The 24248-nt window shown below is 40.2% G+C and overlaps 1 protein-coding gene across 4 annotated transcripts in view; it reads left to right on the forward strand.

Annotated features, from left to right (window-relative positions):
• The window catches only part of pde4d (phosphodiesterase 4D, cAMP-specific), a 254346-nt gene that overhangs the window by 199681 nt on the left and 30417 nt on the right, over positions 1-24248 (forward strand). The window contains exon 1 of one of the 4 annotated variants that reach the window (XM_034090877.2): positions 16779-17400. The exons of the other annotated variants lie outside the window; for them this stretch is intronic. Within the exon in view, the coding sequence (XP_033946768.1) occupies positions 17336-17400 (65 nt within the window). The 5' untranslated portion in view covers positions 16779-17335. Of the gene's footprint in view, positions 1-16778; positions 17401-24248 lie in introns of those variants that run through there. 4 annotated transcript variants of the gene reach the window in all.

Genomic DNA, 24248 nt, shown 5'->3' on the forward strand with positions numbered 1-24248 from the left:
TTAAAGACCTTTACAAGAGCAGTCTCAGTGCTGTGGTTCGGACGAAAGCCTGACTGGAACACATCGAAACAGTTATTTAAATGCAAGAAATTACTCAACTGTTGAAAAACAACTTTTTCAATGATTTTACCTAGAAATGGCAGGTTTGATATGGGCCTGTAATTGTTCATTACTGAAGCATCTAGATTATTCTTTTTTAAGAGCGGTTTAATGACTGCAGTTTTCAGGGCCTGTGGAAAAATACCTGAGTGAAGAGATTTGTTTACTATATGAAGTAGATCTGAGGCCATGCAAGGCAAAACATCTTTGAAAAATCCTGTTGGAATAATATCAAGGCAGCAGGAGGAGGATTTCAGAAGTTGTATAATGTCCTCTTAAGTTTTTATCATTAATCTGATGGAATTGTGTCATGGTGCTTGACTTGATGTTAAGTGGACACAGAGACAACACATTTGCTGTACCTGAGGCACTGACTGCTTGTCTGATTTTCTGAATTTTGTCAGTGAAAAAGGAGGCAAAATCATTGCAGAATCAGAATCGGTTTTATTTAAGTATGTTTACACCAAAGAGGAATTTGCTTCGGTATATGTTGTGCATACAAAGATACAGAAAGAAGAATACGTAACAAAACTAAATAAAATTAAAAAAGGACTGTTATGACAGCTATTTTTTAAAACGATTTCAATACTATTATAACAAATTAACAATATTTACATTTGACAAATACTATACACTGTATTTAAAGTAGAGAGCCATGCTGATTTAAAAGAGGTAGAGTGGAGAAGAAAATGTATGCAACATGTGCAGGATTTACACATTTAAAAAATGGCAAGATGTTGTTCGCATGATGAAATCACTGACTCTCTATTCAGTGAGATCTTTTGTGATGCTTTCAGCTATCAAATATAGCATGTGATGTAATAACATTTATTTTATTAAATGTACAAAAACAGGGCAACAAGGCCTTCTTGCTACTGGCTTCAACAGTTATGGCTATATTACTCCATAGTTACATAACTTGCTCCCTGGAGAACACAGCAACGCATGAGAAGCACAGTTCTGAAAGGCCTGGAGGCAGCTTTGACATCACATTCATTTAAAATATCTATTTCAATTGTATTCGTCAAGGCCGGTGCTGTCTCTCAGCCATGTCCACACAGCAGCTGCAAGATGGGGCATTCAATCATGTGTTCATCTACAGGACAGAAGCAGTAAGATGGACACATTAATAAGAATTCAAGAAGGCAGCCAGACTTATTGGAGGCAGGGGATAGCCGCAGGTGCTTATATGAGCTCAGCGTAAATCATAAATAGAAATCTTACAAGCTTAAGCTAGGAGCTAAGGGAGCAGGGACTGCCCCGGATTGGGATGTTAGATACATCTAGAATAAAAGCAGGTAAATCACAGTCTCATTTTAGCTTGGGGTCTGTGCAGTCAGAGGTTTCAAATAACTGTGATAGCTACATTTTATAATTGTACAGTGTACATCTTGATTGTATTAATAACTGAGGGGGTGTTTGTGTGCTAATAATTGTAATTCATGAACATGGTGTCTTAGGACCAGTATAAAAAAAATCAGTCCATTAATTAGACAAACAGTTTTCAGACTTTCAAATAGTAAGATTTGATTGATTATCTCTGTTATATATTTTTTTGTAAATTCAACATATTTATTTTAGACTGCTGGATGACTGAAACAATCTTAACATGTCCTCTTGAACTCGTTGTCACTATTAATGGAAATGTATAGAATTAGAAACATATTTAATCATTTGTTACCATTGAAAACAAATGTTAGTTGCATCCCTGACAGCAGCTACGATATGCACCTTGAAAGGTCATTATGTATTACAAAAAAAAGTTGGTACAAACCGGAATCAACTAATTTCCCTGATATTAAAATGTCATTGCTGATTCAGGGATAAAGTACAAAGAAAGTAGGAAATAGCATTACTCACCCTGTGGTACGCTGGAGTGTCGCTATGCAGCCGTGTACGTCACTATTTAACCCAAACAAAAGCTGCGGCTAGCCAAAAGATGTTATCATGCCAAGGCCCTTTCCTGCAGGAACAAAGCCGGGCTGCTTGTTACAAACTCCCACCACAGCTATAAAACAAACAGTTGTAATGAAACACAAAGATGTGGAGTTTTCAAGAAAAACAGTTCAGAGGCCTAGCCCTTGGGTTTTCTTTGAGATACACAAACATTGAAGGGTTAATGCGTCAATTCTCTGTCTCTGTTTGGAGGTAAAGAGTCATCTGGCTTTGGTTTCTTGGCTGCTGCTTTTAGTGAGAGGCCACAACCCCTTTTCTGATATCAAAAGGTGTCTTTATTTATCCAAGAAAATTGCACTCATTTTTAGAAAAACTGTCAGCTGTGTTTAGCTCAACCACCTCCCTTGTGGTCTGCGTTTTGGACATTAGACATGACAAACATTTTGAGAAAGAGCTCTGACAAGCAGGGAAGCAGGACGATGTTTATATCAGGAGGGAGTTGCTTGTGATAATGACGGTGATTAGGATTGCCATGATGACGTATATGAGGACGCATACAACAGATTAGAAAAGGCTTAGACTAGGAGGGGGAGTCCCCACAAGCACACACACACACACACACACACACACACACACACACACACACACACACACACACACACACACACACACACACACACACACACATACAGTATGCATATGCGTTCACACATACCTTGCTGGATTAAGGTTATTATGACTTTTACAATATCATTTGATCTAATGCTTGCTAGGAAACCTGTGAGAATACGGTAAAGTAAGGTGTATGTATTTGTCTTTATTGTAGTACTATATTTTGGCAAACTGTGAGTAAAGCTGAAGAGTATAGGATCAAACAAAACCCTGAACAGTTGAGTGTTTTCTTCTATAATTGTTGCTCCGCGTTTCTCATTTGTCCAGTTTTATGGTGCATTGTGTCAGACTTCCTTTCCAAACTGCATACCCAAGCTCGTTCATAAGCGATGTTTGGTCTACATATTTCACCTTCCTCTGTATTATCGCACTCGTAAATTATGAATGCAGTTGTACAGTGCTTCTTTAGAGGAAATACACTCCCACTTGCAAAACCCAACTGTTACACTTCTCATCCATCCGGACTGACAGACTCTCACATTGCAGGGTGTAGAATAACACTCTCTCAGCAGGACAGGAATGAACACAATGACAGATTATTTGTAACGGCAAGGAATATCTACAGTACACGTAATTTCAACTTTCCACCATCCACTTTATTTGGTACACTCCAGTACCGACCCCCTTTTCTCCACAGGGAGTTTGTTCTTTCCAGCAGCACATGTATGCTACAAATATCCTGTCTCATAAACCTCCCAGATGTGCTTTTATTGAGGTTAGGGTACGTTGTGGGTTGGTCTGCAGATAAGTAAGGGCACATGAGTACTGTAAGAACAAGTTGTTCTGCAACATCTTGAAAATATCAACAAATGGAGTATAGATCAGCCCAACAAGAATATTTGTGGCTATAAACTTGAATCAGCTTTTTAGAATCCAGATATTCTAGTTCAGCATTCTAAGGAGTGAAAGACAATATAATCAAACATTTGTTCAACATGGTTTTATTTTCTCATGAAATGAATACTAAGCAGTAAGAAAGCAGCTCAAAGCAGCTAAGCCTTCCAGAATAAAAGTCTCATTTGTGTTTTAATTTGTTTAGCCCTTAGATGTACCGATTTGATTTCAAGAGGTCCACTCCTTAGCAACCATTATACAATATAAGCTAAATTAGACAAAACACTCTCCGGGTTAAAGTTGTTTGATTGGAAAGGTGTTATAAATAAACTGCATATGACGACATGGGGCAATGATCCCCTGTGACGCTGGTGCTCCCTGAGTGTGATTTGAGGAACCTCTTAACCTGGATTACCTGGACTGGGGCGAGGACACCCTTGGCAATGACTGGCAGGGTATCCCTCACACACACACACACACACACACACACACACACACACACACACACACACACACACACACACACACACACACACACACACACACACACACACACACACACACACACACACACAGGACATTACCTGTCCTACGAACTTCTCCGTAAGCAAGGGCTGAGCTCTAACACTCTCACAGTGTAATGATGTCACCAGGGTTTTTAATGGGGGATTACTTTGACATCACTGGGACTGCTGCCAGTTCAACCTATAAGCTTCTCCACACAGTGTACTACACTGTGCTAGAACTGTGCATGTCTGTGTGTTATATCCAAGAGCCGATTGAGAAAATAGTGCCGTCCATTCATCTCTCCATTAAATTGTCCTTCAAAGAAATTTGAGTCCCAGTTAGTAGGCCAACAATGTGTCTGATGTCCATTACTGAGTGTGCACCGTGTGGTTTTGAGATAACAGCAGATCTTCAAAAAGCATTACATAAGTGATCTTCAGCCCTGATAATGAGAATCAATTAAACACACACACACACACACACACACACACACACACACACACACACACACACACACACACACACACACACACACACACTAAAACTACGTAATAAACACACATCATAAACATGAAACTGACCTCTTTATAGACAAACTATAACATACAGGCCTTTGAAGGCATACCCAACGAGGCATTTCATTTCAGGGTTTGTTGTGCTGATCTATTTCGTTTATTGTACAATCTTGCTTTGAGATTACAGTAATGGCCAACACTTTGGACAAGGTTGCTTTTGTGGCTTAGGGACTCTGTATGGGTACTACTGTTGACTGTTTTAAACAATCTGTCAGATATCAAACCCCGCTCACAAATTAACCACAGGTCCATGACTTTAAGCAGCACTTACTCTAAACAGCACTGCCTCTTTTACCCTTTTAGATCAAGCAAAGAGATAACTGTTGGGCAATTGTATAACAGAAGACGTAATTGATAGAAAAAAAAATAAAAAATCAGTCAATAGTGGTTTACTACACCCATTTATAAACTGGTAGGCTGTTTTCTAAGTTTCTGAGGTGGATGTGAGAGAAACAGCTGTGTTGACACAAGTATTTATTTGCCTTTAAGCCACATTTCTTCATGCTGGCCTCATCGTTCTTACATTCATACTGTCCAGCGTTAACACATCACGACACACTCATGTTGACAGTGTATGCAGCCAGATACACAAAGACTTGCAAAACACACATGCACAGCACAAGCAGGAGCTTTTGTTGGTCATATTATCAGTGCTTACACTTCAGACTTTCCGTTGTTGGGGGCGACTTTCTATTGTTCTTTGTGTCCTGGTGAGTCTGTGAGACAATAGTCCAGCCAGATGGTATGCTCTCTCCAGTCTGGGAGTCAGCTGAATTATCTAATGAAGCACAGGTATGTTAAGCACAGCTGCTATCGATAGTTCATTTATTGTTATGAACCACAGGCATATTTAACAGTGTTAGGGTTTATCATTTTAGCAACATTTATACAATTAAACCTCAAATACAACAATCAGTGTTGGTTGCTTCTCCCCATCTTTCTTTTCTTGACCCTGTAAGAAGCCCCCTGTCAGTCTCTTTTTCTCATTACACAATCTGCCGCTCTATCCTTAGCAACTGCAGGCTGATTGGTCGTCAGGACCTACCTGTCCCTTTTGAATTCTGCCGGGTCACCATGGCAACCACATCATAACACGAATCTAGCAGCGGCAAAGGAATTGCTCCTTGACACACATCATAACAGCTGTTTCGAAGAGGCAAGAGTGGCTGAGAATGGTTTTATTTATGCCTACACGGTGCCACACACATCTCTTAATCACATTGCCTTTGCTGATTTGCATTCTTTACAACAAATATCAAATCATTGTATAAGATTCCAATTATTTCTGCAGTGGAAGTGCAGTTGCCATGGCACTCCAACAGTAGCTTTAAGGCACAGTTATACCTTATTTGTCATCATGCTATATCACACTGTTGCCTTTAACCATTCAATGAGCTGGAAAGACGACGCTGAACCTGAATGATTGGAAGAAAGTTAATCCTACCCCATGTAATTGCTCTGTCTCTAACCAGGCTGCCATGGTCCTTCCTCACAGTCCAATTTAGTATTTCACTTTGGAGGAAAAATGTGTAAAACTGTCACTGCTATGGTTACATGGTTGTTATATACTTGAATAAGATGATCATAGTCAGTGAATCAGTGTCTTTATCCAAACTGCTGCCCCTATGTCATTCTCCTCTGTAGTCTTTCGGCAGCTGAAAGCACTTTTTACACTACATGTCAACATGTTAACCACAGACCCACGAGTGACAATGCGTCCAATTTGCAGTTCAGTATCTTGCCCAAGGACATTTTCCCGTCATTGTAATTATATTCACTGTTGTTTGCAACATCCGTGAAAGTGCAGTTGCCATGGCTCTTGAGACCAGGGGTGCACTGATGCAACTTTTTCTCAGTATTCATTGAAATGTCTCAGCTTTGAAATACATTCCAATGCTCTCTTTGTGCTGCATGAAACTCATGGGAATCATTTTAATTAGTAGTTAGTGGTAGAGTCAAACAAGGCCACTTATAGCTATGGTCCTTAAAAGGATCAATGCATATTATAATGACATTGACATAGGATCTGTTTTTGTATTTTCTTGGCCAATCCCAAGAGAGAGAAATATGTACTAATATATTAAAATTGTTCGTTTGAGTTTCAGTACCAAAACCCAGCATTTATATTCTAAGCACTAGAATAAAAAATGTAAATGTTACATCCAGTGCTGACAGGCCTTCTGTTTCTGTCTTCGCTCTCTCTTTTCTATCAGCTAGTCTCTTATATGTGTTCACCTAAAAAAAAACGTACACACCTGATTCTACCATCAATCCTAAGCCCCTAACAAGGTGGCTGACCCTGACAGTCCTGAGTGCTTCACAAAGCCGTCCCCGGCCATTAGCTGTTTATGTACTTCTGTACTTAACCTGCACAGTCTGCATCCCTGGGTGCTCATTTATATCACTCATTACTCTATCCCAGCAGTTCCCAACCTGTGGGCCACGGCCCCCTAGTGGTCCGCGAAGGCATTGCAAGTGGGCCGACACATTTTTTTTATTACGTTTTTTTAATTTTGTACTGGCTAAAGACACAAACATGGTCATAACAATAACATATAGGAGATGACATTCCCATCTCAGACAAAAACAAAAACAGAAGAAATAAAGATACAGTCAGTAGGATCACTTCAACATTTCACAAACAAAAATAGGTTGATAACCAAACACCACCAAAAACACAACATGGCAAGCATATTTATTGTTCCTTGTATCCCACTCTTCGTTAGAGCTAATTATTTCCCATTTCATGGAGTGTTGATTTTTTGTGGCAATAATTGTTTCTCTTGAAACACCGTAAATTAAGATTACTCCTTGATTGACTTTTAAAAATATGTATTTTAGCCAGAAGAATAGTTATATTTATGAGCTGTGTGCGGTCTTCATCTAAAAGCCCAAATCAAATATTAAAGGGTGTAAATGTAAATTCAATATTTGCCACCAAATAATTTGCAAAACATTATGATTTGTTTGGAAACATTTTCATTATTAAGATTTTTATTTTTATTTCAACCTCTTTTCCTTTCTCTTTCTCGATCCTCCTTAGCAACGGTCATTACAGTCCTTGAGAGCGGTCTGTTCTACTGGATTTACAACGTGTCATATGTTCGAATTGACCAATCAGAACTTTATGTAGCCTCCGTATTGTTTATGGTTGAATGTGGGCTGCGAAACATTTTTGGATTCTGAAGTGGGCATTGAGTTGAAAAAGGTTGGGAACCACTGCTCTATCCAGTTATTTTCATGTTTCATTCATCATTTATTTCTATGCAGCATTGAAATATACTTTCCTATTGTCTTCTTCCTTTCGCTACAACAATTTTCCTATTATCTACATTTTCAATTTGATTTATCATTTATCATTGCAATAAAACATTCACAGTTGCGCTGTACTGCCCACACCTAGTGTTCACAAAGATGTGGCTGCTTGTATGTACATGGTTCAGCATTCACATACAGTGGTTCTGCTGGTATGCATTTGAGCCTCAGGGAGACAGAGTGACGTCAGTGTCTCCGTCACTGTGCGCTCCGTCACAGCTCACCGCTGCCACTGACAGTGTGTGGCCGTGTCTGGCAGCCTGACACACGCTTATGATACAGGGTGTGTGATTGTCAGAGGGAGCAGTTGGTCTGTGAAGCCTTGTTGCATTGATCTATGTGTGCATTTCATCTGGCGGTACATATTGTAGTGTGCTTCAGTCAGCACCAGTGTGTCTTTGTGTGCTTGTGTTTGGATGTTCAGTGTGAGTGTTGCAGCCTTTTGTTTCTGCCGTTGTGTCTGGGACTTTGACAGCACAGGGCTGTTGTCACATGCTGGCTGCTTCTGTCAGAGCGGAGCAGGAGCCGTGACTCCGCAGAGAGTCTCGGCTCTGTGTGCTCGAGCTGCTGCTGATGTTTGAACAATGGTTCCTACTTTTTCTCGGCAGAGCACACTGCCCTCTGCTGACAGCTCGCAACGCTTCAGAGATTTATCAGTTGGAGTGATTGAGATTTTATCTTGATACAGTTTCAAGTGTCTGAAAAGATACAGTTTCAAGTGTCTGAAAAGATAGTACAGGATATAGGAAATGACAGTAATCGTATTTGAAAGATAAAGAAAAAACTCTCTCCCAGTTGATCCTGTTTCACTTGCAGCTCTTATTCCTAGGGCTGCTTGATTATGGCAAAAATCATAATCACGATTATGTTGGTCAATATCGATATCACGTTTATTAAATATGATTATTGATTGACTTTGGAATTATTATTTTTTATTATACGTTGTTTTCGTAGTCGTTGCAAGCCAAAATCATAATCGAGATTCAAATTAATAATAATAATTGCACAGCCCTAGTTATTCCTTTGCCGTACTATAAAAACACATCTGCTTTAAAAACATTTAAATTCATATACTACATTATCTGCTCTAAAAAAGAAAATCTGTATTCTGAAATTGCAGTTTTCATTTGAGATGCATTTCATACAGAGCTTGCTGACTGACTCAACTTTGTTTATCGTGGTGCTTTGCTTCCCTCTGGTGGTGGCTTTCAGGTAATACAATTGTTGGGGAATGAGAGAGGCTCAGTGATTTGGTCATATTATTCTTTTCTTTTTGACTCTATATTTGTATTCAACCTGCAAGTTGTTCACAGGTTACAAAATATAATAGGTATCATATTATATGTGCTGCAATGTTCACTATTGTGCAAATCAGCAGTTAGTTTGAAATTCAAATATTGTGATATTTGGCTTCATTGAGAAAATGTATTTATTATATAATAATGTTATTGTACACTGTGACCTAAACTACATTTGGATGACAGCTAATCATTTAGAGGGGCTCTCCACATTTCTTTAAATGGATGGAAAACAAAGATAAAAGCACATTTTAAAACGTAAAAGGAACAGTTAATTTGATATCCTGCAACAATACATCAACATGTTGTGTGTTAACATCAAAACAAATGAACACACCTAACCCACAGTCTATCCCAGTGTGCATGGAGAAGTAGGCAGTATTGAAGATGAGAACTCCAGCATTTAATGAAAGGAACTTCATGATTAAAACTGGTGTTTCATTTTACTTGTGGTAAAGAAAGAGAAGTCAAATGACAATTATTGTCTCACTGTTCCCATACTTCTTCTGTACGCTTTTCATCTTGCTCTTCGATCCACCATAACGCTTTACATGAGGGAAATTGGCATTGTGCATACAACATGATTATGAAAGTCTACAATATCATTATAACGATACGATGTCGCAGCCACTACTGACTCTTGAAGGTTGTCTGAGAGAAAAGACAAATTAGTTTGCTCTCCATCTGCACTTTGCTCCTCCCTCTCCCGCATATCTCTCTTTCGCTCCATCTTTTTCCTGACCAAGACACACCCATACTGAAACCCTCTCCCCTCAAACCCCTCCCTCCTTTCTGTGCAGTAAGCTTTATCAGGCTTTTCATTCTATCATTTCTTTCTCTACATCTGCTTTGACACCAGTGTGTGTGTGTGTGTGTGAGTGAGGGAGTCAGTGTGTGGCAGTGGTTAAGAGCCTCACAGAAATGAGTTTACCTGTGAACTCAGATTATCTCTCCTTGGAAAGGATAGCCCGTTACCGGCATGCCTGCTCCAACGGCTCACCCTTCGCAACAAACCAGCCAATCGACATCAAACCTCGTGGCAGGAGAGGGTAGGATTGTTTTTGGGACTGAAACTGTGTTTGAAAGCAGGGATGGTGATGTGACCTTAGCCTTCCTTGTTTAGTCTTGCAAGGATTTGTTTTCATGTGAACAATGTAGTTGTTATGCATTCAGTAAATAGTCAGATATGACTTATTCTAGCTTTGTTTGTGTTGCTCTTTCTCTACATGTAATATCCAACTGTTGCTTGCATGTAGAAAGTTGAGATGGAGAGTAAGAAGTGATCACAGGAGGGAAACTTGCTGAAACTGAAAGTCAGCTGAGCTTAACATCTGTAGTTGTTATTGCTCTTTTGGTTGTTATTGCTCTTTGGGTGTATGTGACTATGTTCTGTGTGTGGATTCATGTGTTTGTATGACTCGCATGAATGTACACAAAGTGTGTGTTCGCTCTTATCAGAACATTAGCTGATGAAAAGCTCCACCTGGACAACACAGAGCTGGAACAGTGTTCATAAGCAAGCTTTGTGTAAATGGTTGCTTGGTCGCTGGTTATGTTGTTAGAGCTCTGTAGCAGCTGTTTACTCTGATCAACCTATAGTGTCCACCTGAAGTGTGTGTGTGTGTGTGTGTGTGTGTGTGTGTGTGTGTGTGTGTGTGTGTGTGTGTGTGTGTGTGTGTGTGTGTGTGTGTGTGTGTGTGTGTGTGTGTGTGTGTGTGTGTGTGTGTGCGTGTGCGTGTGCGTGTGCGGTTGTTTGTGATTCCGTGTTCCATGAGAAGCAGCTACTCTGTTTTTGCCGAACACGGTTGAGAGCCAGGTAAATGATAAATAAGCATGTTCCATCCAGTCATCGCATAAAGCATCAAGGTGATGAAGAGGATAAGCGTAAGCTCATCATCAGAGCACTCTCTGTCCATTAACGCTCACACACAAAATGTTAAGACCTTGTTAGACCCATTTTCATGCTGCATTTCTCTGACTCACATGTACTCAGCGACCTCAGACACAACTTAGATGTGTTATCATCTGATGAACGTGTCTGTGCATTAACATAAAGTCACATTGTGTTTGTACCTCTAAGGCATTTGAATATGAACAACGGTAATGACTGGTGGTGTTTGTAGACATATAGATATGGATGGTGGACGTCAATACTGTGTAGCAGCCATCTGTGCTCACTGCCTGCTCCTCAGTTAAGTGCTATTTATATCAGCATTCACCGAGTGTGTTTATCTGCACCCTATACCCAACATGGTTCTTGGGAGAGGCCTTTTATTAAACAAAATCAATCATTTTGTCAATTGCTGTGGTCACTTAATCTATGCAACTGCTTTTTATGACAACAATTATACCAATGTTAGCACTAGGTGGCAGTGGTTCTCAGAATTGCATAAATCATACAGTATATATCAGAGAATTAAGTGTTGCAAATACATGGCGTATTATTATTATACATTATACCATTATACCATTTGTGTAATAGCAGTGACCTCCTCTTACATAAACTATGCCACTGTTTTACCAATTTAATAATTCACTAACTAACTAACTCATTCATTTATTAACTGACATGTTCTTTTTTATTCCAGAATATAAAACATGGAAATGCAGTGAGTAATCAGTGCAAAAGCAACAAAAAAAACACAATTCATAGAAGGATATTTGTTTTGTACTGCATACTGGGGATACATATATAAACAACATCATTGCATTGGGTTATTTCCTATATTTGGTATATCTAACCTTTTTGTTAGGGGTTAAAAAGTGTTCACCTCTAACAAATAAATATTGTGTTAATAAAATACATTGTCTCTTAAATTGAGGCTGATCGATCTGGAATACATGGAGTTACATAGTGTTGTAAGTAGTGTGAGTACGATTGAATTCATGCTGAAGCACATTCCTGCAGCCTCCAGCACGTTTGACTCCTGTTGAGCTGGTTTATTATTTGTGTGTGTGTTTTACCCCGCTGCTTCCTGGGGATGGCAGTAGTGTAGCCTAAAAGTAAATACTCATTATGTGTGAGTGTGTGTCTATGTGGACAGTGGCCTACATTAAAAGTGATAGTAGAAAGAGTACAAGCAGAAATGATAGTGTGAATCTAATTTAAAACGTGTTGTATACTGAAGAGAGAAAGTTAATCACTTGTTAAGACCCAGTTTATTGAATTAAAAATGTGGTCCAAATGTTTTCGGTTTCTCAAGTACTGAACTCAGAACGAGGACATGGGTAGAATAGAACTTACATGGGTTATGTCATCATGTTTTCTGTTTTCATCTTCATTTGCAATTCTCGTAGGCGAGGAACAACTTTCCCTAAGGCAACTTTTCCCTTTCCTTGTTATTTCTCAATGGAATGTGCAACCGTGGTAATAAGATTAGTTTCACCACTTTCACGAAGCTATAAACTCCATCATTCTTCCAAGCTGCACTCAGTGCTACTTACTTCTAGTGCTCATACACATGGTCATATTTTTATATTAATGTAAACAATCTGGCATCAACCATCAACTCCCCCAGAGGTGAAATGAAAAGCGTTAATTGTGTATTTGATTAATTAATGTTCATTCTTTTTCTGGCATGAAATTTAAAAATGATGGACGTATGTCGACATGAAAGGAAGCTTTCCTTTAAATCAATACATGGTTACACAGCGATCTGCTTTTGCAACCCAGTCTCACAAATCAAATTTGCAAGGCTTAGTTGTTGTGCACAAACAAGTATTTATTTGAATAAGTGGTGTTAGTATTTGCTAAGAGGTGTCTGCATATAAAGTGGCCATGCGTTTGTCCATGAGTCATTTGTGCAGGTTACCGCATGTGAACCTGTCTGCATGTGCGTAATCAAGAAATTAGCAAACATCATCCGTCTCGCTGTTTTCTAAGGTCTGCCTATTTTCTTCCGTGACAGGAAAGCACATCTACGTCATGTCCTCATCAAGTGGATGACCATAGTAGTAACAGTCTACGGGTGCAAGGAGCAATTTATTCTTCCTTTTTAAAAGAGCTGCAGATGGATGCAACTTCTTTTCTGCTGCTCTTTCTCTTGAAGCCGTCCCTCTCAAAGAGGAGCATCCTCTGACTGATGTCCATTTCTTGTTACTAACGCCTACGGCCAGTTGCAGTATTTTTTAAATCCTCAAGAGCAGAGAGAGGAGCTGTGGATTATTGTTATTGATTAGTGCATCTGTGTTTCTTAGGGTCAAAAACACTAAACTCACAACTTAAAATGAAAGTGTTTAGTTTATGTAATAAAAGAGCACATGTTCAATGTGAAAAGTGACAGTAGATATAGATTAGTTGCAATTTGGTTCCAAAAAAAAAAAAAAAAAGATTATTAAAAAAATTATTATTTAATTTTTTTTAAACACCTTGAATTTCAGGGGGGGGGGGCGCGGGGCTCCGTTGGCGGGGTTCCGTTGGCGGGGCTCCGTTGGCAGGGCTCCGTTGGCGGGGCTCCGTTGGCAGGGCTCCGTTGGCAGGGCTCCGTTGGCAGGGCTCCGTTGGCGGGGCGCAGCACCCCTACAAGACAATGGTAGGAGAAACACTGCATTCAGAGGATGAGTAGCATGCTTGGTTCTACCCCTTTATGTGTGATTGACATTAGGGCTGCACGATATTGAAAAAAACTGACATTGCGATATTTTTTTCCACTGCGATATACAGGGCCGCCCCTCCCTACAGGCCAATCGCAGACTGCATGGGGCCCCGCCTTGCGCAGGGGGCCCCGCCCAGAGGGCCTCAGCTGCTGTGCGCAGTTCTCCGCTCAGTTCTCCGCCCCCCCCCCGCGAGAGTGAGAGGTGACAAGGGGAGCACGTCTGTAAAGCGACACCGTTGCAATGAATCGACATCTGACCAATCACGGCTTTGATACGGCCACTAGTGCAGGTGAAGAGATGTCGGTGAATAGACAGTTTCAATCAATCAATCAATCAATCAATCAATGTTTATTTATATAGCCCAATATCACAAATGTTACATTTGTCTCAGTGGTCTTCACAGTGTGTACAGAATATCAGTATGACAATACGAGTTTCAGTCCGGCGCAAGCAAGAGGGGAAAAAAACAAAACATGAAGAAACTATAGAGCATCACTCGAAGGTGGGTTATTGTATGAGTCAAATTAACAACTTGCAAATGTTGTATAAGTCAAATTGCCATATTAAAACATCAGCTGCAATTCACGACATGAAGAAGGCAGTCTCTGCAGAGCATCAGGCTAATGGAGATGCAGTTATTTCCAGCATTCTTTATTTACCATTCATTCAAGTCTGTGATGCCTTTTATCTGCTAATGTACAGGAGGAAGAATGATACACTGTCTGTATAGTTGGCTTACATAACAGTTAAAGTTTACAGCTTAAAAAATATGGGCATTTGTTCCCCTCTTATTCATATTTATGTCAATTTGCACATTTCATGGTGACGCTCAGCCTCTCCCCTTAACTCCTAACATTCATCATCATGTCAACCACCACACAGAGAAATACTGATAGAAATGTGTGTGTAGTTGTTGATACATTGCTGACAGGGGGAACTAGAATACAGATTTAAGAAATATCAGTTTTTGAGCATTTCATAAGCATGTTTTGTCTTGACTATATTACAACTATATTATAATAAAAATAATATAGTATTTATATTATTGAATTGATTATGATTATTATTATTATTATTATTATTATTATTAGTAGAAGTAGTTTATTTGCATTAATTATATTTTAATGTTTTTGAGGCTAGTATTTGGCAGGAAATGCAAACGTATACACCTGTAATCTGAACGACATACATGCACATTTACCATTTACCTCACTGTATAAAAAAGTAACTGTGTTGATAATAATAATAAACAGGAATTATATTTGCATAGTAGCCTACTTTGTTTCCAAAAAAAATGTCGGTTGGGGGGGGGCCTCATATCACAATGTCGCTTGGGGCCCCAAGTTGGCCTGGGGCGGCCCTGGCGATATATATTGCGTTTTTTTAAACTATATTTAACCAGATGAAGGATTTTAGTCACGGACGTCTGGATCTTAACTGGTTGACTCATCATACCTTAAGTCATGATCTAACATGTCATGATAATGCATGTTGCTTACCATCAAATAAGGGGGTTCATCTGTGAATGAAGAAGAGAAGAACCTTTTTGTATCCAAAATAGTTCCAGATGGCAGATGTTGCTTTTCTTTTTGGAGGTAAACCTTCATTCTCGCCGATATTGTCCTCCTGTGCCTCGCTCATCTTTTACCGGTGTTTTGATGGTTTGCAAACTAGCGGGGCGGGGCCTGCTGTGATCTGATTAAGAATGATTGTGATTGGTGGTTTGCTGTGCATGTCACTCACTCAAGTACCCCTGACATGAGAGCCGTGCAAGTTTTCCTTTTGTAGCAAGCAGCAAAATAATTGTAACATGACGTGTTTGAGTTAATTTTTCCTACTTCCTAAACAAAAAAACAAAAATAATTTAAAAAAATCATTTTAAAACGCGATGTGAATATCGCGCATGCGCATATCGCGGTTATCGCCATGACACGATATATCGTTCAGCCCTAATTGACATGCAGACAGCTGACACCCCTGCCTGCTTGCTGGAGGATGCTAATGTTAGCTTGTTTTTCAGAAACTGTGACAGCAGATAGTGCCATCTGAGCTCCACACACTATTGTGTTGCCAACAGCACAAGGATGATGTTTATTATTTTTGTTAATAACCTCCTTTGTCTTTGGTATGATAAGACACAAAGTAAAGCCCTTCTGTTTAGGAGGAATATAATAATAAGTATTTGGAGAGAGTGCTGGAATACGTTTATTATAGGGCATACAAATCATGACTCCATGCAATACATGAAAGTTTGAATGCTGCTAAAGTAAAGATACACATAGTACCTGTATGCTGTGTGTTACTAGTCTCTCTCTTCTGTGGCTAGTGTAGAGTTAAGTGGCTTTAAAAAGGGTGTCAGACTTTGTGACACATTTAAGCCGTAGAGCCTTCCTTCAGAGTGCTAACACTACAGTAAACTTGTTTGCTCTTAAGTGCTTCTATTGGTGGGCTGAATTAAAAAAAAATTGAAACTTAAATATATATACATTCACACTATACAAATATTCCAATAGATTATTATACCTTACATAATAAAACGTTAAAACTCTTGGCAATTTGGAAATATGCTTTATATAATAAAGTTTCAAAACTTTGCAAGTTAGCTTCAAATTGCTTGCTACGATGAATAGGTAAATAATCTTCAAAAGTATTGCTTATTTCAAGTGTTTTTAGTGCTAACATGTACCAATACATTCTCAAGCATGTTTACTGTAGTTCTACCTCTTATTTGTGTACATCCCTTTTCTCAATATATTGCTTCTCTCTTTGGATCTGTTGAAAGTTAACCATTACTATCTTGGTACACGGTCTCCAGATCATTGACATGCTTTAGCTGTTAGTTTTAGGTTACTGTGGCAGCCGGGTGATTGGCATTTGAGACGATTGTTAGGATTGCTGGAGGATACAAGTCCCGCCCTTCAAGGAATTACTACTACCAAAACAACCCCTCCCACTCCAGACATAACCAAGCTGCAGCTCAGGAAGACAGATAGGCAGAGAGACAGCTCAGGAGAGGCGTGTAACTCAAAGACAGGGACACAGTCGTAAAAAGAAAAAAAAAGAGAGAGACAGAGGTAAGGAAGGAGGGGGAAAGAACGTCAGAGAGGGGGGGATCTTATTTCCTCCAGTCAGGAAAAAAGAAAACATAGGGGACGTGAAAGAGAGGAGCAGAGTGAGAAAGTTGAACAGAGTGTGAGCAAGGCTGCATTAGTGAAGGCAGATCACACGCTTACCTAACAAGAAAGATAAAGCAAGTGAGTGACAGAGAAAGAGAGGGGAGGAGGGAGGGAGGGAGAGAGGGGGAAAGAAACACCTACTGTCAAACAATCGCAGCTCAAGGAGAAGCAGCAGCCGTGTGGAATAATTTTGGCCGCAGGATTTGTTCTGCACTTCAATCGACTGACGCTAAGGAAAGGAAGCTCCCACTGGATCACCTCAGACTGTGAGGACTGAGGTCAGACCCCAGCAGAGGGGTCCGAGGGCTCTGTGTGGCCCCCAGGGTGTGTGTGTTTGCAGATGTAATGTGGAAGGAAAAGCAAGAACATGAGTATCATTCTTAAACCGCGGTCGCGCTCCACCAGCTCATTGAAGAACACTGAGGGAATATGGTAAAGAACTTTGTCCTGCTGGATACATTTCCATGTTGATCCTGTGTGTGTGTTTTTCTCTATTGTTCTCCATCCGCCTGTTTATGACCAGCAGAATGATTATTTTTCCGACTCCCCGGCTTTGCGACAACTCCTTTCTTATTAGTTGTTTGTCCCTGCTGGCTTGAATTGCTTTGTGTGTTTGTGGATCTTTAAACTATCGCCTGAAAGCCATCACTTTTCTTCTCAATCAAAACGTTCTGCCTCTCCTGTGGTTTGTTGCAGAAACCTGCTGAACCTTGTAGATGTGTGTTTGTGCACAACATGTTCTGTAGTCAGATTATGTTTGCTCTGTCCTGAACTCCAGTGTGTTTATTCTCATCAGACAGACTCAATAAGGACAAGGCACTTGCTGTAGTTGGCATGACCCTGGTGTGTGCTTTTATTAGAACTCACTGTCTATTCACTCAGTAGATCTATAACACAAGCAAATAGTGCATTGAGGAATGTGTTGTATCACTGTATGCATTCTCCTGTCTGCACATGGCTCCAGATAAATGCAGGATGCAGAGTGCAATGCCAGGGGCACGCATTGCCCTGCCCTCCCCCTCCTGTCTTAACTTGTCCTTTCCTGTCAGCACTCATTTCCAACTAAGAAACTGCCCTATAGCCTTAGCATTAGAAGGTAATATTCACAGTTTTCCCATTGTGGTACTCTGAGGCAGAGCTGTAAATGGATCAGAACAACCCTGGACAAATACGCAGTGTTTGTGGGGGGGGTTGGTTGCCCGGCAGCATGTGGGACCTCCCTGCAGGGTTCACAGTGTTCACACATTGTCAGTTTATTAATCTGCTCTACAACGTCCCCAGCAGGAAATGACGCTTGTGTGAAATGAAGACATACTAATTAGGTCTTTGAGGGCAGAAGTTCTCTGTGCAGGCGGTAGAAATCACAGACAGTACGTGTTGTTGTTTGAGGATGTATAACCCAGGGAATCTACACACAAATCACATACTAGTGTTAGGGCTTCCTGCAGAACTAAGCATTGTTCTCATGTTAAAAGCTGGGAATCTGGCAATGTTAGCTTTGTATGTGCCATCTTCTTGAATGATTACCAAAAGCAGTACTCAGCTGGACGAAGCATACCGCCTCCTCCATCTGGCCTGCCCTCCTCTCGGCTGTTATTTACTGTTGTACCAAGGCTTATTTCACTCATTCTCATCATCGCTCTGTCTTTCATAATGCTGTCGCTGAGCTTACAGGATTTATTGTAGATTTAGGGGATAGTTGGTGATTAGCTGTTTGTGTTGGGTATGAGTGTTTTGCATTGTGTAATGCAGACAGAGGTGAGTGTTATCTTCCTAAGTTGGATCAAGTCAATTAAACACAGCTTAAATGTTTATGTGTTTCCTGGCTCTATGTTTGTGACAGCGTATTCGTCTTTGTGTGATTGTGTACTCATGTATTGAAGACAGTGACGTGGTCCCGGTGTGTGACGTGCCCCCTGACGTGAACAAACTTAGACCCCGCTCCACCCAACCGTGTAAATGCAGGTTTGTGTACGGAGAGTTTTGAGTATCCACTTTTAAGGCAAGTTTATTTATATAGCACCTTTCAGCACCAGGCAATTCAAGGTGCTTTACAAAAATGAAAGACATTCAGACAAAGGCATTTAAAAACAGTAAAAGATAATAAAAGAAACATTAAAAGAAAAACAAAAAATGAAAGACATTAAGAAAATGGCATTTAAAATCAGTCATTAAAAAGAAAAGCTAATAAAATAAACATTAAAAGATAAAAGTTACAGTGCAGTCTAAGATATGAATAGTTCAATTATTTCGGTTCTTGATTTTTAATTTATTCACAGAACCTCCCTTTGGAAATCCGAACATTTCCGTCCCGATTGTTAATTTAGACTGATTGTTTTCACCATGTTATGCTCGCATGACATCCACAATCGGACCCTCAGGAGGGTGTACTAGCCCCCTACTCTGCTTTGCATCCATAACAAAGTCTTTAAGTGTTACCTGAACACCCCGTGTTACCAAAACACTATTTTTCACCCGTCGGTGCTGTGATACTTGTTCCTCAGTAGAACTCATCTAAAAACTGATCGTAAACCCTGGCTACGATGGATATCCCAAATATCCTACTTTCGAGCAGTCCCTCTCATAAATGTCATGGAGAAATTAATTACGTTTAAATTTAAAACATTAAAAGAAAAAATACATGGATAAAAGTTACAGTGCAGTCTAAGATATGAATAGTTCAATTAAAAGCAGCGAAAAAAAGAAAAGTCTTCACCCTGGATTTAAAAGTAGTCAGAGTTGCAGCGGACCGGCAGTTTTCTGGGAGTTTGTTCCAGATATTTGGAGCATAATAACTGAACGCTGCTTCTCCATGTTTAGTTCTGACTCTGGGGACAGAAAGCTGACCAGTCCCTGAAGACCTGAGAGATCTGGATGGTTCATAATTTAGACTTTGTTCTGTGAATAAATTAAAAATCAAGAACCGAAATAATTGAACTATTCATATCTTTTAAGTGAGCTTAAGTTTGGTAGAGGGTATGGATGAGGGAATTATGTTTATGAAATCCTCTTAGCTTCACACCTGTTGTAGCCCCCCTTTCCCACTTTAAAACCCCAGTGTGTTAGGGGCGCTGAGATAGAGCATGGTGAAGTGGGGAATTTGTGACTTTGAACTCAAGTGCTTGCATCTGGCCTTTGTGAGTCTGCAGTTGGGCATCCCTGGCGGATAAATGTTGAAGGTTACCTGTTATCTTTCCTCTCACAGAGCTGACAACATGCCAGTTATCTAACATATTTTCCAAATGTGACCTTAAGTGATTCAGATGATGAATAGGACTGAGAATAGGTTCATGGTTGAGTGAACGTTTATGTAGACAGAAGCACGACTGGTTTGCTTTGCTCCGAACCATGTGACCTGAGTTGATGCTGCATTGCCATAGTGACCTCTTTGTATGTCTGTCATGATTGACTGAGTTTCCTGTATGACAGCGAGCACTAAAGTTGTACCACGACTACAAAATAAAAGAAGATTTTTTTATTTGTACTTTACAGGGCAAGAAAAGGGAAGAAAAAAGAGAGAGCAAAAGCTTTAAGAGAAATACCCACCTTTTTCTCGAGATATAGAAAATGTGTCTCGTGGTCCCCAGAGTAGTCAGTCACGGATCTGCTTGGCCTGGCTGCTCTCTGCTCAATATGTTTTCTGTGTCTTATTTTCTATCGGTAAAGTTAGTTTGGACCACTTCCTTGTTGAGTTCCCTTTCAAAGATAACGAGGACAGTGCTGTGGATTAGAGGTTTATGAATCCTAACATGTAGCCCAATGGAGTCATTTGTTGGGCCTCTGTGTTTATGAATAAGCTGCTTTACTATATGTCCTGCAACATTAAGTTCACAATTGTATGTGCAGGGTAAGGAAAACAAAACATATCTGTACTTAAAGTCATTTGATATTTGACTTTACAGACACAATTTGGTGCGTAATTAAAAGATGCAGAGGTGACATACCTCCTCCAACTTTCAACAGTACATGACTCACATAAATACAGTCCCACATTGCTAATCCATTACAATGTTTTTGTCAGTAGTAAAACCAAAAAGTTTTAAACTGTGTATTTATTTTATGCTTTTTTGCACTTTGTAAAGAGACAGAAATATTACGTTAAATCGTACAGTCTTGAACTCTTGTATAGTTGGGTATTTTTCTGTTCCACCAATTCTGAAAGATCTTTGGAGAACAGAGCCTCACTATCTTCTGCCAATTACAGTTATGCCCTGACCTCTTCCTCCGTGCGTCTCCTCACAGAGCTATCACATCAACTCCTGTGGGGTTTATAATTGCTCCAGTGACCTAGGGCTGAAAATGAATGAGTCATTGATCTATGCCATTTGATGTGTGTGTGTGTGTGTGTGTGTGTGTGTGTGTGTGTGTGTGTGTGTGTGTGTGTGTGTGTGTGTGTGTGTGTGTGTGTGTGTGTGTGTGTGTGTGTGTGTGTGTGTGTGTGTGTGTGTGTGTGTGTGTGTGTGTGTGTGTGCATGTGCGTGTGTGTGTGTGTGTGTAAGACAGATTGAAAGACAGACCCAGAAGGACAGAGAAGATCAAGACAGAAGTGATAGTGAGACAGAGTGGATAAAAGTGATTTGCTTTGTCCTGAGGCCCGGCAGCATACTACAGAATAAAGTCAAAATAGGCACTACTAGCGATCTTAGTGCCACCATTTGTGTGTTTTAACATAGCAACACACACATAGTGCAGCTGAAGTTTTCTAGCAACAACACTCTACCCCTGTGGGAACACTGTCCCTACAGGCCATTTCTCCCTCTACTGACGTAGCTGCAGACTGTTGTAGCTCACCGGGTTACTGTAATACTAATCTTACTTGTGTTATAATTCGGAATTGAAATGTATCTTCCAAAAGTCCCAAGCCTTTCCAAGATAATGTTAATAATGATCAGGTAGCAACCAGCAACAAGATTGAAAGCAGTATCAAATGAACATGTGTCAACATTTTTGGCTAGGCTTCTAATACAGTAATGTTGAGCACTCGTTGAAATTCTTAATATGAGTGCAAATCAGTGCAGATTCGCCGTGAGTCTGTCTTTCATTTCGTTATTCTACAATATGAAGTTTGAAAAATAGATTGTAAGCTCTCCAATATCCCCTTAGTGTCTGCACATCAAATATTTCCTTCCTTGCTATTTATATCTGGGTTTTGTATAACTCCCTTGTTGGGTAAACTATGGCTTCTTGTTGTCTGCCTCCTAAGTGCCAAATGTACTCTCCATCTCCACAACAATCCCCTCTGAGTTGTACTTGTGCTTTTTGATGATTCTCACAACACAGTCATATGGGGTGTTGTCCTTTTTTCTTTTTTTCTTTCTTTCTTTCAAGCTCATGCTTGTTCATCAAAGCCTGCTGATTTATGTCAGAGCAGGGAAAAGGCCAGACATTCCCATTGTGATGTCAGTACTGGTGAAATACCTCACTAAAATAGTGACAAAGATTAAATAAAAAAGGTGTGGAGTCAAACTGTGGCTCTCTCACACACACTCACACACACACACACACACACACACACACACACACACACACACACTCAGAGGTTTGGCTGAGAATCATCGTAGGCTGTGACGTCATACTAAGTGTGAAAATGAATCAGTTGTGAAACATATGCTGCTGGGTCTTGTGTTCTGGCACTCTCACCATCTCTCTATCTGTGATCTTTATCTTTGTCTCATACGTAAACTTTATACACACAGCCATACACACTTGTAACACAGAACAACTGCCCTGTGTCTGGAACGAAAGTTTATACATCACTTTTGTTCATGTGGCTTCACACCTGCAGTGGAGAAAACAGATGGATCACTTGATGTGATGAGAGGGTGTGGATTGGATATTGGATTGCTTTTTGGATTTGGGGATTTTGTGTGTGTGTGTGTGTGTGTGTGTGTGTGTGTGTGTGTGTGTGTGTGTGTGTGTGTGTGTGTGTGTGTGTGTGTGTGTGTGTGTGTGTGTGTGTGTGTGTGTGTGTGTGTGTGTGTGTGTGTGTGTGTGTGTGTCTGTGTGAGTGTCTGTGTGAGTGTCTGTGTCTGTGTGAGTGAATGTGCATGCTTCTGATCTAACACTCGGGACAGAGATTACGCGTAAGATAAAACAAACTGTAGAAGTGTGTGTGACGTGTGTGTGTGTGACGTGTGTGTGTGTGTTAAAAACAAGAGCAGAAGGCCAAACTATCTCACAACTATAGCCTACAGACTTCACACTCACTTAGCTGCTGCCCCTCAGAGAGATCACAGAACAGATAGCAAGTGTTTAGCCTTTTCAATTGTCATGGAAATTATGCCTGGAATGTCCTGTTTGTCGTTTAGAGACCTCCAGTAAAACAATGTTTGTGAAAAGCATAATGACTTCTTCCTCTTAAAATCACTCTCCCAAAGCATGAGTAGGCCCTACAATCCCCCATATTCTCACAGCCTACAAACCAACTTTGCTAATCATGATTTCAAGTGATAATAACTTGCATCTGTTGGTCAGTGAATGATCTATTGAGGCAGTGAAATACCCTGCAGAAAACATACAAGCTCAAGAGGATTACTGATACAAATATTAGTCATGAATCATTGTTGACAACAAGGAATGTGTTAGTTAGCTGTTTAATAATGCTTTTTTACCGTGTGCAAAAACACGTAAATATCCCCTCACATAGTTCGCTCTGTTCTAAGAACATCCTCTGCTCTTCCACATGCGCAACTACCAACATTAACAGGGTGTCCTCACTTGGAAAATTTGTAAATGATATTGGATGTTGGTTGTTTTCCGTGGTGGTGAGGATGATGGTGGTGATGGCAAGGTGGGACGTTATCCCAACACGTATGTTTTGCACTTGGTGGAATCCCCCCTGACCTTAACATTCACACCAGATGGGATTATGGGATTTAGAGATGAGGCAGATATCCCTGGTGACTGGCGTTAGTCATGACCTGGGCGAACAATCACTGAGGGGAGTTACGAACTCATTGTGACGTCCCAGTGGGAAAAAGTGTCACAGGTTTAGAAACTCCTTTCAGAAGTGAGTCAGCATCATTTCAGAGCAGAGGTATTCCCTGTGGCGCAGTGCACAGTTTAAACTAAGCATATCAATTGTACTCTTATTAACGGGCGTTGAATATTGCTGCATTAGTTTGTGATGCTGCCAATTATTTTTCCGCCAATTATAATCACCCAATAATCTTCCAGATAATGAGTGACTGATTTATTATCATTTCAAATGGTAAAGCGTATTGACGTCATCCAGCAGTGCTTGAGTAGCTTAGTGCCGTCATGTGCATGTCAAAGCCTTT

This window comes from Pseudochaenichthys georgianus, chromosome 9 (genome assembly GCF_902827115.2).
Source record: "Pseudochaenichthys georgianus chromosome 9, fPseGeo1.2, whole genome shotgun sequence".
Taxonomy (NCBI): Eukaryota; Metazoa; Chordata; class Actinopteri; order Perciformes; family Channichthyidae; genus Pseudochaenichthys; species Pseudochaenichthys georgianus.